This window comes from Zonotrichia leucophrys, chromosome 23, assembly GCF_028769735.1.
Source record: "Zonotrichia leucophrys gambelii isolate GWCS_2022_RI chromosome 23, RI_Zleu_2.0, whole genome shotgun sequence".
Classification (NCBI taxonomy): Eukaryota; Metazoa; Chordata; class Aves; order Passeriformes; family Passerellidae; genus Zonotrichia; species Zonotrichia leucophrys.
In genome coordinates this window covers 50,580-63,234 of record NC_088192.1, presented here as the reverse complement: position 1 = coordinate 63,234, position 12,655 = coordinate 50,580, and the positions used below count along the sequence as shown (strand labels likewise).

General features: G+C 54.3%; 1 protein-coding gene across 3 annotated transcripts; it reads right to left on the bottom strand.

Moving 5' to 3' along the window:
* Positions 1 to 4,997: 4,997 nt before the first annotated feature.
* TCEA3 (transcription elongation factor A3) lies at positions 4,998 to 12,548 on the bottom strand. Of its 3 annotated transcripts, none has more exons than XM_064731831.1 (14): positions 11,498 to 12,548; positions 10,002 to 10,091; positions 9,794 to 9,899; positions 9,345 to 9,480; positions 9,026 to 9,094; positions 8,746 to 8,814; positions 8,546 to 8,620; positions 8,196 to 8,273; positions 7,943 to 8,097; positions 7,595 to 7,650; positions 6,571 to 6,726; positions 5,899 to 6,045; positions 5,749 to 5,820; positions 4,998 to 5,611 (listed from the first exon to the last, which is right to left on the bottom strand). In XM_064731831.1, the coding sequence occupies exons 2-14, from the start codon at positions 10,020 to 10,022 to the stop codon at positions 5,603 to 5,605; spliced, it is 1,149 nt and encodes a 382-aa protein (XP_064587901.1). In that variant the 5' UTR covers positions 10,023 to 10,091; positions 11,498 to 12,548; the 3' UTR covers positions 4,998 to 5,602. The 3 variants fall into 3 exon arrangements, with proteins under 3 accessions (XP_064587901.1, XP_064587900.1, XP_064587902.1); XM_064731830.1 differs by having other exon boundaries at positions 6,571 to 6,725; positions 7,594 to 7,650; positions 10,002 to 10,064; XM_064731832.1 differs by lacking the exon at positions 11,498 to 12,548 and having other exon boundaries at positions 10,002 to 11,342.
* Positions 12,549 to 12,655: the final 107 nt, after the last annotated feature.

The following is a 12,655-nucleotide window of genomic DNA, read 5'->3' as shown; positions in this document are numbered from 1 at the left end:
AGCAATGTCGCCAGGGATGAAGGAGGCAGTGTTTGCCCATAACCATCTTCAAGGTGATGTTCCAACATAATTCCCAATCCCAGAATGGATTTTTCCCATCAGCCTGATGGAAAGACCCATTCTCCTCCCTTCCACTAATAACTGCATTCCATTAACAACTTCAATGTTCTAGGCTAAGTGTTCCCATTTCTCCCGCAAACGGGGCCCTTCTTACCCACACAACAACACAACACCCCCTCTTCCCCATGGCTGTGGGACCAGAGCTGAGAGTGGGTGCCAAGGGGACAGTTTTTAGTCCTTGCTGTAACTGAGAAATCTTCTGAGCAAAGCAATTTTTCATTTTGCCTTGTGCTTCCACCTTCCCCGTATCCAAGCACAGCCGGGATCCTCTGAGGGCCTGGATGACTCACCACAGCACAGAACCACAGCAGAGATGTAAGGGCATTAGCATGATTCCTCCCTGGGCTCTGCATCTCCCACCATCAGGAGTTTTTATATTTCAAGCATCTTTCCTGCCCCGAGGAATTGTCACGTTTACCTGCAAAACGTCTGTGCAGAGGGAGCACATCGAGGAGACAGCAGGGATGGGGCTGGACCAGGGAGGGGGGTGTAGGGATCAGAGGGATGGGAGCACACGCACGGAGTGTCACAGCCACACTGATGGCAGCGTGACACACGTGTTCCAGCACAATCAGTGCCCTCATCCTGAGTTATAGCTGGGAGCTGCAGCGGGTCCCTCCTCTGAGGCTGCTCTTTCCCCACACCCCAGCACTGTGGCGAGTTCAGCTGGCTCACTAATTACATGCCATGCCTAGACCGGCTGCTTTGCACAGTGCTATTAATTAGCATTTGTTTCCCTGATGGCTGCTGACCCTGCCAGAGTTGGGAATAAATTGGCTGCTGTGGGTGATGGGTTTGCTGCGCGTGGCCGGCGCTGGTGGCACGGCTCCTGGGTAATGACGTTGTTACAGGACGCACTATTTATATTTTCATTTTGGAAAGACAAGACATTTTGTTGGGAGAATGTGGCCCTCAGTGCCAGCTGCTCTCAACTTTCAGGCTTCCAGAGACCTTGGAGAAAAGGCAAAGAGCTGAGACAGGTAGGATTTTTCAGCCTGGAAAAGAGGCTTTGAGGTCACCTAATTGTGGCCTTCTGGCACCTGAAGGAGCTGTCAAGAAAGACAGACAGAGACTATTTACAAGCGTCTGGAGTGGCAGGACAAGGGGAATGGCTTCCCACTGCCAGAGGGCAGGGTTAGATGGGGTATTGGGAAGGAATTCTTCCCTGTCAGGATGGAGAGGCCCTGGCACGGGCTCCACAGATCCCCTGTGGGTGCCCCATCCCTGGAAGTGTCCAAGGCCAGGCTGGACAGGGCTTGGAGTTACCTGGTTTAGTGGCAGGGGGTGGGACTAGATGGGCTTTAAGGTCCCCTCACACTCCAAGAACTCCATGGTTCTATGACTATGAAACGGGGCACAGATATGGCTGGGGGAAGAGCTGCCAACCTGCCCTCCTGGGGCATTTTTCCTCAATAAATAATTGACGTGGGGCTGGGGGACTGGGATGGTGTAAAGCAGGTGGAAAGATACTTTGGGGACATTACAAGCAAATGAGGGTTATAAAATGTGCAAAGATGATTTTTCCTCTGCAACACAAGCCCTGCCTGATCCATGCATTTTGATGCAGAGGATCACAGAGTAGGGATGAGCCTGAATATCCCACTGAGCCCCCCAGGCTCCTCTTCCTTTTTCCCATCACTTTGGGTGCTCTGCCTGCACTAAACCTGTCCTAAATCATGTCAATCTGTAGAGCAACTGTCCCTCCCTTCCCCTCCCCCCTTGTTCACCAGCTCTGTCCTCCAGCCACCTGGCACTTCATTATATCACTCAAGATTAATCCACAGCTCCTAATTGCCGGGCGCCCAAGAACTCCTGGCAGGGAGGGAAAAAAGTGTCAGGCAAAAAAAGCCAATGTCTTTTTTTTCCTCTGCAATATTTAGGTTGATGTGGGAAGCACAGAGATGGGAATTTGTGCTGTTTGAGGGAATTGGGGGGGATTATAGCATTTATCGGGGTTTTTTTTGCTGTCATCTCCTCCATCCTGGCTATAAGAGGGAAAAGTGTGCATGGTTCCAGCTGAAAGTGAGGAAAAAATGTATTTTGTGGAGGGATTTTTGCATTTAATGGGGGATCTTTGCTCAGTTCTCTGAGTATTCAGCTAATGGAGGGAAAAAAAAAAGGCCCATGCCAAGCACTGTGATTTTAGGCCGGCTTAGATCAAAGTGTTCTGCAGACTCAGCAAACCTCTCTGGCCAGGAAAAAGAAAAGGCACAGGGTTTTTCTTTAGGAAAGGTACATTCTGTAATTTTTCATGCAACACATTTCACTTTAGAAATAAAGGCCTCGGCCCAGTTTGGGCTTTTTTGATGCTTTTAATCATCACAAAGCCTGGTGCGCAGAATTGCAGCCATACACCTCAACGAATTGTTTCCTTCCAATGGACTGCAAACACTGCAGATGAAAAGTGATTTTCCTCCTTTTTTTTTTTTCTTTTCTCCCAAGAAAAACACCCCAAAGCAAATACCCAGTCAGCTCAAATCCATGGCTTTGCTCCAAGTATTTTGGCTTGGCTGAAGATCCAGGCTGGATCATGTGGCTGTCCTGGGCAATCACTAATTTTTTCAGAGCTGCTCCAAAGCAATTGAATCACTCACATCAAGACAAAACAATGAAATAGAAAGGAAATTCCATTTGCATCCCAATCTGGGGCTGGAACCAGAAGGAGGCTCAGCAATTTTTTCCTCCTATATTTCAGTGCTATTTGTGTCTCATTCAATGCTGGGAGTGTCCTGCTGGTTACCCTTGACTGGCTCCTGGGGTGTTTGGGGACCACCATACCACTGCATCCTTTGACAAGCACCCCTACGGAATCCAGACCCAAAGCCCTGCATTCTCCTGCCCTTCTAGCAGAGGCAGCACCTTGAATTTCGGAAAACCAGTGCTTAGGGTTTTATTAAAACAAAAAGCTTGATGTCTGGGGAGGCAGTGAGTGCTTGTGCCTAAGGGATCATTACCTATTGATTGGAAGAAAGCGTAGGAATGAGCAGGGGAATCTGCTCAGTTTGTCACAGAGACTGCCAGTCATGGAATCACGGAATATTTTGGGTTGGAAGGGACCTTAAAGCTCTTCTCATTCCACCCCTGCCATGGGCAGGGACACCTTCCACTAGAATGGGTTGCTCCAAGCCCTGACCAGCCTGGCCTTAGACACTTTCAGGGACAGGGCAGCCACAGCTTCGCTGGGTACCCTGTGCACAGCAGGAGCACTAGGACCCCCACTGAGAGATAAAGACTGGCTCCAAAACTGCTTTAATTCAGTTCAGTTCAGAGACACGAACCACCACCAGCTACTCCATTCCTTTCCAATAAGTCCAGGTGCTTGGGAAGCCCTGGCTGAGGTGAGACAGAGTGGAAATTTTCCAGAGGGTCCCTCTGGGATCAGCTGTCCTGGTGGTAGACAGGACACATCATCTCCTGCTCCATCCCTGTGCACAGGGACCTGCCACTGTGCTGTGGGGGTCGGTGACCGGGGCCAGGGGAGATACAGATGCATAAAGTGAGAGGATGGGGAAATGGGGTTGCCAAGGAAACCACAGAACAGCAAAGTTCTGATTTTTTTCTCAAGGCTGGAAAAATGCGGGGGAGAAGGGCAGCGGCAAAGCCCCGTACTGCGGGTGAGCTGGGGGGGACCTGGACTACGGGGGGTGGTGACCCGGACTACGGGGGGTGGTGACCCCTGGGCAAGCCAGGATTGCAAAATAAATAAAACTGGCCATGCGGGAGATTCTGTGTCCCTGAGGTGGCTGAGGGCTGCCTTTGGGGAAGGGATGTGGCCTGGCAGCACCAGTAGTGGCTGTCTGCTCATGGGGAAGCCTGGCTGGAGTTGGACACTCTGTGGGGTTGTTAAAAGTGTTGCAAGTTGGAGGTTAAATATAAAAATTCCATCAGATAGAAGATTCAGCATCTTCTTGGAGTCGCCTGGAGGGATTTAAAAGATATGTTGATGTGGCACTGGGGACATGTGGTTAGCGGTGGGCTTGGCAGTGCTGGGAGAGCAGTTGTGCTCAATTATCCTGGAGGTCTTTTCCAACTGAAATGATTCTGTGATTCATGCAGAGATAGGTAGGGAGAGGCAGGAAGAGACACCAGCCTCTGCTGAAGCGTTGGAGCATCCAAACCTGGAGCCTCGGGATGAGTAAATCAACCCCTGGCAGGAACTGTAAGGGCCTTTCCATCATTGCGTGGCCATGACCGGCCCCACGTGGGGCTGGAGCTGCAGCAGAAGTCCTGAGGGCTCTTGTGAAGGACACAGAGGGATGCCAGGACATCCATCATAACATGCTTGGAGTCTGGCTTCCTCTGGTATCACTTAAACACTTTCATTAGACTGGACTGCAAAAAAAATTAAGTCCAAATCCCCTATTTCAGCCTTGTTCCCGGCAAACACGCCCTGAGGCACCCTGGGGATGGCTGGGAGCCCCAGTCCTGCCCTACCTGTGCTCCCTTCACAGCTCAAGGTCACACTGATGTTTTATTCATCCCCTACAATCCGTTATATTCCTTAATTGCAGCCACACACACTGTCACAAGTGTAAATAATTGCCTTGGAGGCTCATTAATCACTTCAGAGTGTTAACAAGCACCACAGTCCAGAGAGCTCTTTCAGGGGGCTTAAGGGTGGTGGGGACCCCCCAAACACAGAGGGTTTAGCACCCAAGTCTGGGTACAAATGCCACGGCCTGTGAAAAAATTCACCCCTCAGGCCAAGATTTAAAAATTAATGATTGGTTAATTAACAGCTTCACTGTCCTTCTCTGCTCTCACACTCTGGCTCATGCAAGCATCGGAGCAGCACCCTCCACGACCCTGAGGCTCAAGCTGGAGAGCTATAAACTCGAGACAGACATCCCAAACCCATCTTAAGAAACAGTCAATGCTGCAGAGATAGTTCACACCTTTATTACTCTGGCTGGAAGGGTTCTTCCTTGCTCCTCTCCCTGCCATCATTCCTTCTTTCCTGGGCCATAGTGCCTTCAAGCCAAGATGGATGGTCCATTTGTCACAGAGCAGAGGGGCACAGTGGCATCCCAACAGCATCTGGACACGCTGCACCCACCCTGTCCCCTCCATGTCTCTCCCCTCCCTCTGTGTGCACTTAGGTGAGGAAGAAGGTGTTTGGGTTATGATCTGGCCCTCTGCCACCCTCAGCTCCCAGGCACAGCCCCATGTCCACGGAACAATGTCTCTCCTGCCCCCAAACCAGGAATGAGTCTGTTTCCAGTGGGATCCCAGCACACGCCAATCAAAGGCCAGGAATTTGCAGGGAAGAACCATTGAATTCACAGGGACCTTCTTGAGTGAACTTGACATTGCCGGAGGCCAGGTCCCCAGGATGTTTGAAGGAGCCCAGTGCAAGGGTACAAAGAGCTTGTGCTTAGGGACTGGGGTCGCCCTGATCCCTCCTCCCCAACGCAGCTGCCCAATGTGGTGTCACAGCATCTTGTCTTGCACCATGTTCCCTCCAGCCCAATCGCCAGCCACATCAGCAGAACTGCAGGAGAAGCAGAGCCCAGGACAGGTGATAAGCCCTCAGCCAGCACCCAAAGCACCTCTTCAGGGGGCTCTGCTACCCCTGAAGGCTAGGAAAGGGGTGGGTTGCCCAGAGCCTCTCCCCAGATGGTCACAGACCTTCCAGCGGTTCCCACACTCGTTGCACAGCACAAACGTTGTCATGGGCTCATCGGCGCTGCGCGTCTGTACCTGGGGTGGAGCAGCACTGCCTCAGTGAGACCCTTAGAGCATCCCCCGAGGCAAGCTCCCCTGCAGACCAGGCCTGACCTGGTTGTATGTGCAGTTCTTCTTCTTGCATTTGCCACACTGGAAGAGGTCGGTGACGGTGCCGCCTGTCTTGGCCATCTGGTGCTCCCGGATGGCCTCCTGGGTCATGGCATTCCGCAGCTTCTTCAGCTCATCACTGGCCATCTCCTGCCACCAGCATTGGCCCACATGGGTCAGTGTGGCCATGGCTCTGCTCACATCCAAATACCACAGTCCAACACCTTCCCCATCCTCTCCCAAAACAGGATTAATCCTGCTGTCTGTGCGTGCTGGAGGGCTTAAACCCATCCTGATGAAAAAATCATCCCATCTTCAGACTAAAACTGCTGTCTGCAGGGATCTGTCTCCCCACAGGGGAAACTGGGCTTCCGAGGAGCCTGATTTGTGGACTGTGGCTGAGGAGGACAAATGGGGACACTCCAGCCTGATTCCTGCCAGTGAGACATCCCACAGCCAGATCTGTGTTAGGCTGGGGGTCTGCAGGGCTTTAAGGGGACCTAGCAGTGCTGCCAGCTTTCTCCTAATGCTCCCTGTGTCTCATTCAGCACTGGAGTGGAAACAGGGAGGTGCTGGGACATCCCCACTATGGACAGCACCAAGCCAAGACCCAGCACTTGGGCACCACAGAGGAAGAGATCCAGAGGCATCAGCCCCATGCACCCCAGCGCCCACCTCAGCAGTCATGCGGGCGATGAGGCTGGGCTCGATGGCTCCACACAGCACATTCCTGCGCAGCCCAGGGTTCTTGGGGTCCTTCAGGTTGCTGATCCTGCTCCGCACCCGGTTGCGATACTTCATGTCTGTGCTCTTCAGCTCCTGGAAGATATGTGGGGTCCGTCAAAGAATCAACACGGGGATGGGGGCTGCCAGCTTGGTGCTGCTGTCACCAGGGCCAATGGTCACGTGGAGGTGGCTGATCTCAGTGGGGCTTTTCCTCCCTGTGGGAAGTGTCCCCATCCTTGGCTTTAAGAGGACGAAGCACAGCTTCAGATGTGGGGAGGAAAATGACTTTCCACTACCTTGGAATGTCTAACATCCAGGCAAGGCTGTGGGGCTCAGGGACTATCACCAAGCCCTGTGCTGGGACAAAAGCTCATGGTGCAGAGGACTCTGTCTACTCCCTGCTCCCAAAGAATATGAGTATGGACGGGTTGGTGTAGCAGCTTTGGGCACAGAGTCTGGGAGGCACCAAAAAGGGCACCCAGGAGGTGAACCACCCTGGCGTTGGTCCTGGTCTCAGTGGGCTGCCAGGAGAACCCCAAGCCTTGAGTTGGGGGTGGGCAGAGGTGGCTCCATCCCTTCCAGCATGGCACAGCCTGGACACTGTGACAGACTGGTTCTAGCAGGAGACACAGGCAACTACAGCAGGCTCATGGGAAAAGCTTTGGCTGGGTTTGGATTTATTTCCCCAGGGATGAAGGCAGGCCCCTTACCAGAGGGGACTGGGGAGGACACACAGACCCCTGGACAAAGGCATGTGCTCAGGAGAAGCTTTGCTCAGCATCAGCTTCAGCCTTAGCCTCAGCATTCTCTCACTGAGGTCTGGGCTCCCTCTGCAGGCAACGAGCACGGCAGTCTGTCACCCTCTGTCCTTGTCCCTGTTACCCTCTGTCCTGTACCCAGCAGCATTCTTGAGCCCACGTACACCCTCCCTAGCAGGTGAAGCCTGGGGACCCCTAGGCTCCCAAAGGATATGGTCTTCAATCTCCGATGCCATCTTCTCGCAGTTAACACCGAACTCCTTGTAGTCGTCTAAAGGGTAGAGAGGTTAAGGGGTGACTTTCAGGTGTGAAACCAGCCACAGGTCTCACTGTACCTCCCCCAGAAAATCTCACCTCTCCCCCAGTACTTGCCCCAGACCCTCTATCTCTAAAATACCTAGTTTTACCCATCTTGAACCTTACCAAGATGCATCTTCACATCCAACCCCCTTATCAGAGACCCTACCAACCTTTTCCTTCCTTTGGGGCTGAATGCTCCTATTAGGACTGTCCCATAGGAGAAATGGCCCAGTCTGGGGTCCAGCACCCCCAGAACTGCTCACCGTCTATGCGCAGTGCAGCCGTCAACATCTCAATGCACTTGTCCCGCACCGAGTCCCCTGTGAGGTAGCAGGGGGCCAGGAAGCAGGGGCTGGCAGAGAAGGAGGGGCTGCTGGGCGTTCGCGGCACCTCAGGCTTGGCCTTGCTGCTGTTGGCTCTGCAGGGGCACATGGAGGGGCACGGGCAGGTGGCAGGGTCCTGGCACAGCTGCAGGGACCTGCCGGGGTCCTTGGAAGTGGAGTGGGTCTCTCTTACCTTTCTTCCCTGCTGTCACTGGAGTTTCTCTGGGAGCTGGTGGGAGCTGGAGAGAGGCTGGTGCCCACAGAGGCTCTCCTGGGAGTGGCATGAAACAGGACAGTGGGGATGACACCAGAGACAGGGCAGGACAGGGGCAGGGACTGGTGGCAGGACCTCAGGCATCAGCACATGGATGAGAGTGCTCGCCCGGAAGCCAACAGGAATCTCCATTTGCTCCTCCCAGGAAATATCTCAGTGCTGTGGCAGGATCAGGGCTCCCAGCCACTTCTCACCCCCTCCATGTTCATGGTATCCCAAGGGGGACCCTAAGAGCATCCCCAGGCTGCCCAGGCACACCCTCTCCTTACCTCTCCCCTGACAGTCTCTTCTGTGTGGAGGAAGAGGAGGAGACAGTTGAGGACCTGGAGTCAGCAGAGGCTCTCCTGGCAGGACAAGCCCCATGTCAGAGGGCAGTAGCTGGGACAAATGATGGGTCCACACCCCAAGCACAACCCAGTGAGGGGCCAAGGTCTTGCCTCTCCCATCCTCATGCAGCCCCAGGACCCACCTCTCTTTCTTGCCATCCAGAGGTGATTTCTTGGAAGACGCAGTGGGGCTCCTGCCATCACTGGACTCTCTTCACCACGGCGCAAAGGAAGGGAGAGAAGCTCTCAGCAAACCCAGCATACTCTGGCAACCTGTGAGCTGGATCCTGTCCATCTGCATCCCCCATCCCTGAGCCCCGCCCCCCCCCCCTCCCCCCCTCCCGGCTGCCAGCAAAGCCTCCTCTGGGCTGGCAGTGCCTGGCAGAGCCTGGCGTGAGGGTCGAGGCAACCTTCAGCAGGTACCTCTCCGGGCTGGAATCAGCAGAGTGGCCCTGGGTGGTGGTGGCATGAGAGTCACACTTGCTGGGCTTCCTAGAGATAGAGAGAGCACGGGTCAGATAAGCACTGTCCAAAATGACCTAGTTATAGAGAAGGGAAAATAGAAAATATCCACTTCTCCCTCCTCCAAAATCAGCCCTGGTGCTGTCTCAGAGGCAGTTTGGTCTCCAGAGGTGCTGCCAGCATCCATGGGTAGGCAGAGATGGATAAACTCTTAAAGACCAAGCAGAGGGTGGTCTCATATTGGCCCTGGTGTCCCCCAACAGCAGGCAGGAGCCCTCACCTCTCCTTGTGCTTCTCCCTGTGCTTCTCAGCTGTATTCTTGCTGTGCTTCACCCCTTCACTGGGGCAGCTGGAAACATCCAGCTCCTTCTCCTTCTTCTTATCTGCATCCTTCTCTTTTTTTGTGGTGGTGGACTCTGTGGGAAGGATTTGGGCGTCACAGTCACAGCCCAAACCAGCATAGGGCACCTGCAGAGATGCATCCTGAGGTGGGGAATGATTGTGGAGATGCTCAGCCCTTGGTGGGGCACGCATTGATTTACACCACTCTATCCCAGAGTGAAAACAAGCCTTTGGAAAATCTGAGTTACAGGTTATAGGAGCCTGCATGTCCTGGCTCTGCACTGATTCCACTCCATCCCCCCAGAAAGCATTGGGGCTTGAGGTGCAGGGATGGCTCAGGGAGGATTGAGATTTGGGGGGTTCTTGTCTCCCTCCAGCATCGCTCACCCAGAAGCCGCTTCCAGTTTTTGATGAGGATTTTGGCTGAAGCCACCACCTCTTCATCTGAGCAGTGTTTCCGCACTGAGTTCACAGCCACTCCAATCCGTGTGGTCTGGGGACACACACCGGGGACACATCCTTAGGGATGTGGTGGCTGGCACAAGGCACAGGACAAGCTACCCCATGGGGTGTCCCCCCACCCAAACCCCCTCACCTGGAGCAGCTGGATGGTCATGGTGTAGCCAGTAAGAGACTTGAGCAGATCCAGTGCCCCTTCCTACAGCAGGGAGAAGCCACAGGAGCCCTTGAGGAGGCATCAGGCAGCACTAGGAAGGGCATGACAGGACAACCCAAAGCAGCCCTGGGCGGCTCCCTGGGATTGCCTGACCTCTCACACCGATTGAAAAGTCCCACACTCAAATCCTCCTGGATCATCCCAGCCCCAGGTCACATCTCCAGCTGGATAGCATGAGCTTTTCTTAAAACTTGGGAAAACCCCCATCTGCAAGAAAAATCTGGGCTGGTGGGAGTTAGGCAGAGCTGGGGGATTTCCCAATGTCCCCCACTCAGGGGTGTGAAGGTCCATGGGACACATCCTGGTACCCTGCAGTGGCAGCTGAGATAAGGATAGTCTAGCACAGAGCCTTCCTCCTCCTCACTGTCTTTCTCCTCCTTCTCATCCTTGGTATTTTTAGAGCCCCAGCAGCAGACACCAGCTCCCAGGTATCCCCCTCCAGGGACACTGTTCCCCGGAGTCCCACCAGGAGGGGCTGGATCAGATCCCCCCAGTTTGATGGGTGCAGGGACATTCCTGTGCTGTAGGTGGACCCTGGCTCTGTCCCATCCCAAAGTGTAGCAAGAGAAGTATAGAACACCCCTGACCCTTGACCCCTGGGTAATTCCTGGCACCAAGCAAAGCCATGGGATGTGGTTTGATACCAAGCGTTGGCATCCCAAAAAGCCACCAGATCCATGGAGACGGCAGTGCTGCCCCCCCAGCCAGGAGCCTGCACCTTGTCAGGGCAAAGGCCAGTGGAAACAGTCAAATATTAACTCTGAGAGCTGGGCTTGGCACATGTAACAGGCTCACCAGGATCCTCACTTGGTACAAGGGCGGCAGGGCTGGATCCTGGCTTCCCCGGAGCACAACCACCCAGGAAACAGTATCTGACCCCTTCCCTTCCCTTTGCCTACTTGTGCAACAGGCAGGGCTGTGCCCAAGGGTGTTACAGCCCAGAGCTTTTCCTTGCCTGTACACGAGCCTCTGGCCCTGATCAGGTGTTGGTGCACAGGCTGGGAGCCAAACACCTGTCGCCCACAGTCCGGCAGTGCCAAGCAGTGTCAGGAGCTGCCACCCATGGGACGAACACCCCTTACCCCCAAATCCCAGTGTCTGGGAGCAATGGGGCACAAGAGAGCGCCAAATTAGAGGCAAAATTAAATCCCCTGGGTGTTGACTATGATGTCCTGAGGCTGGGCTTGGGTGACACAGGCAGCACCCCTTAAACCACTCAGCACCTCCAGGGACAACGTGAGAGCTGTAAAAAGCAACGCCCCCCCCCCCCCCCCGCACCCTTTCCCAAGCCACACAACATTTAAACATGCATGTAAACAAGCAAGTGTGTAAATAAGCATGTGTGTAAATATGTACACGTGTAAATTTGTATGTTTAAATATGTGCACATGCCCCGAGGAGCTCAGCCACCTTACCGTGCTTTTCCTGGCCACCATCTTATCCAATTTCTTGGCAATCCGGACCAGCTCCTCAGCGGGCCCCATGGCGGGGGCTCCAGCGGAGCAGGACACTGGCTGTGGACACAGCTGGGCACTGCTGACATGGGGTCCTCGGCAGCGGGGTGGGAGGGAGCAGAGAGGAGGGGAAAAGGGGGAAAGGGACAGGAAGGGAAGAGAAGGGAAGGGAGAGAAAGCAGAAAGGAGGTGGGGCTGTCCCGGCCAGTTATAAACTCCTGCCCGGAAAACAAAATAGCACGGGGGAGGGCTAAATATAGTCGAGAGCCACGGCTGCAGGAGCGGAGGAGGCGCGCGGAGGAGGCGCGTGCTGGGGCGCTCGTGGCCGTGGGGAGCTCGGGCAGGCACAGGGCCCGGGATGGGGCTTTGCCATCGGCATGGCTGAGGTAGGGAATCCTCAGGGGCACGGGTACAGCGTGCCACAGGCTCTGTTTTTCCCAAAGCTGATCCAGCAGCGAGAGCCCTGGGGGAATAATCTTTATACTCCATGCATTGGAATGTTCCAATATATGTGGAATTCCACTATACAGGAATAGTTCTTATACTGGAGTACTCCGCATATTGGAGTATTTTGGTACTGAGAATACCCCATCCCTGGAAATGTCCAAGGTCAGGATGGACAGGCTTGGAGCAACGCACCTGGTCTAGAGGAAGGTGTCCCCCCTACATTGGGGTGGACAGAACAATCTTTAAGGCCCCTTCCAACATTCTGTGATTGTGCGATGACAAATGACACGCTGCAGTCTTTGAAGCACAGCATAGATGGTGCGCCAGCAGAGCCAGTTGATAGTGTGCCAGCCTGGGGCAGGAGCAGGAGCCCCTCAGACCTGGCTGGACAGGCAGCAAATACCTGGTGGCACAAGCCACGGGGAGTTGTAGGTGGCAACAACCTTGCCATCCTTGCTTGTCCCTGCTCCAGCACGCACATGGGGGGGCTGTAGTATGAGCATCCTGCTCTGGATCCATGTCCCAGCCTAGCCCCATATGGCTGCCCCCAAGGGTGATCACAGATGCCAGGGACTCGGAGCCTTGGGAACACATCAGCAGCATCACCATGCTGGGGATGGCAGAGCAGGGGTTGTACCCCCCAACACACTCCCAGGTGCTTAAAAAATGATG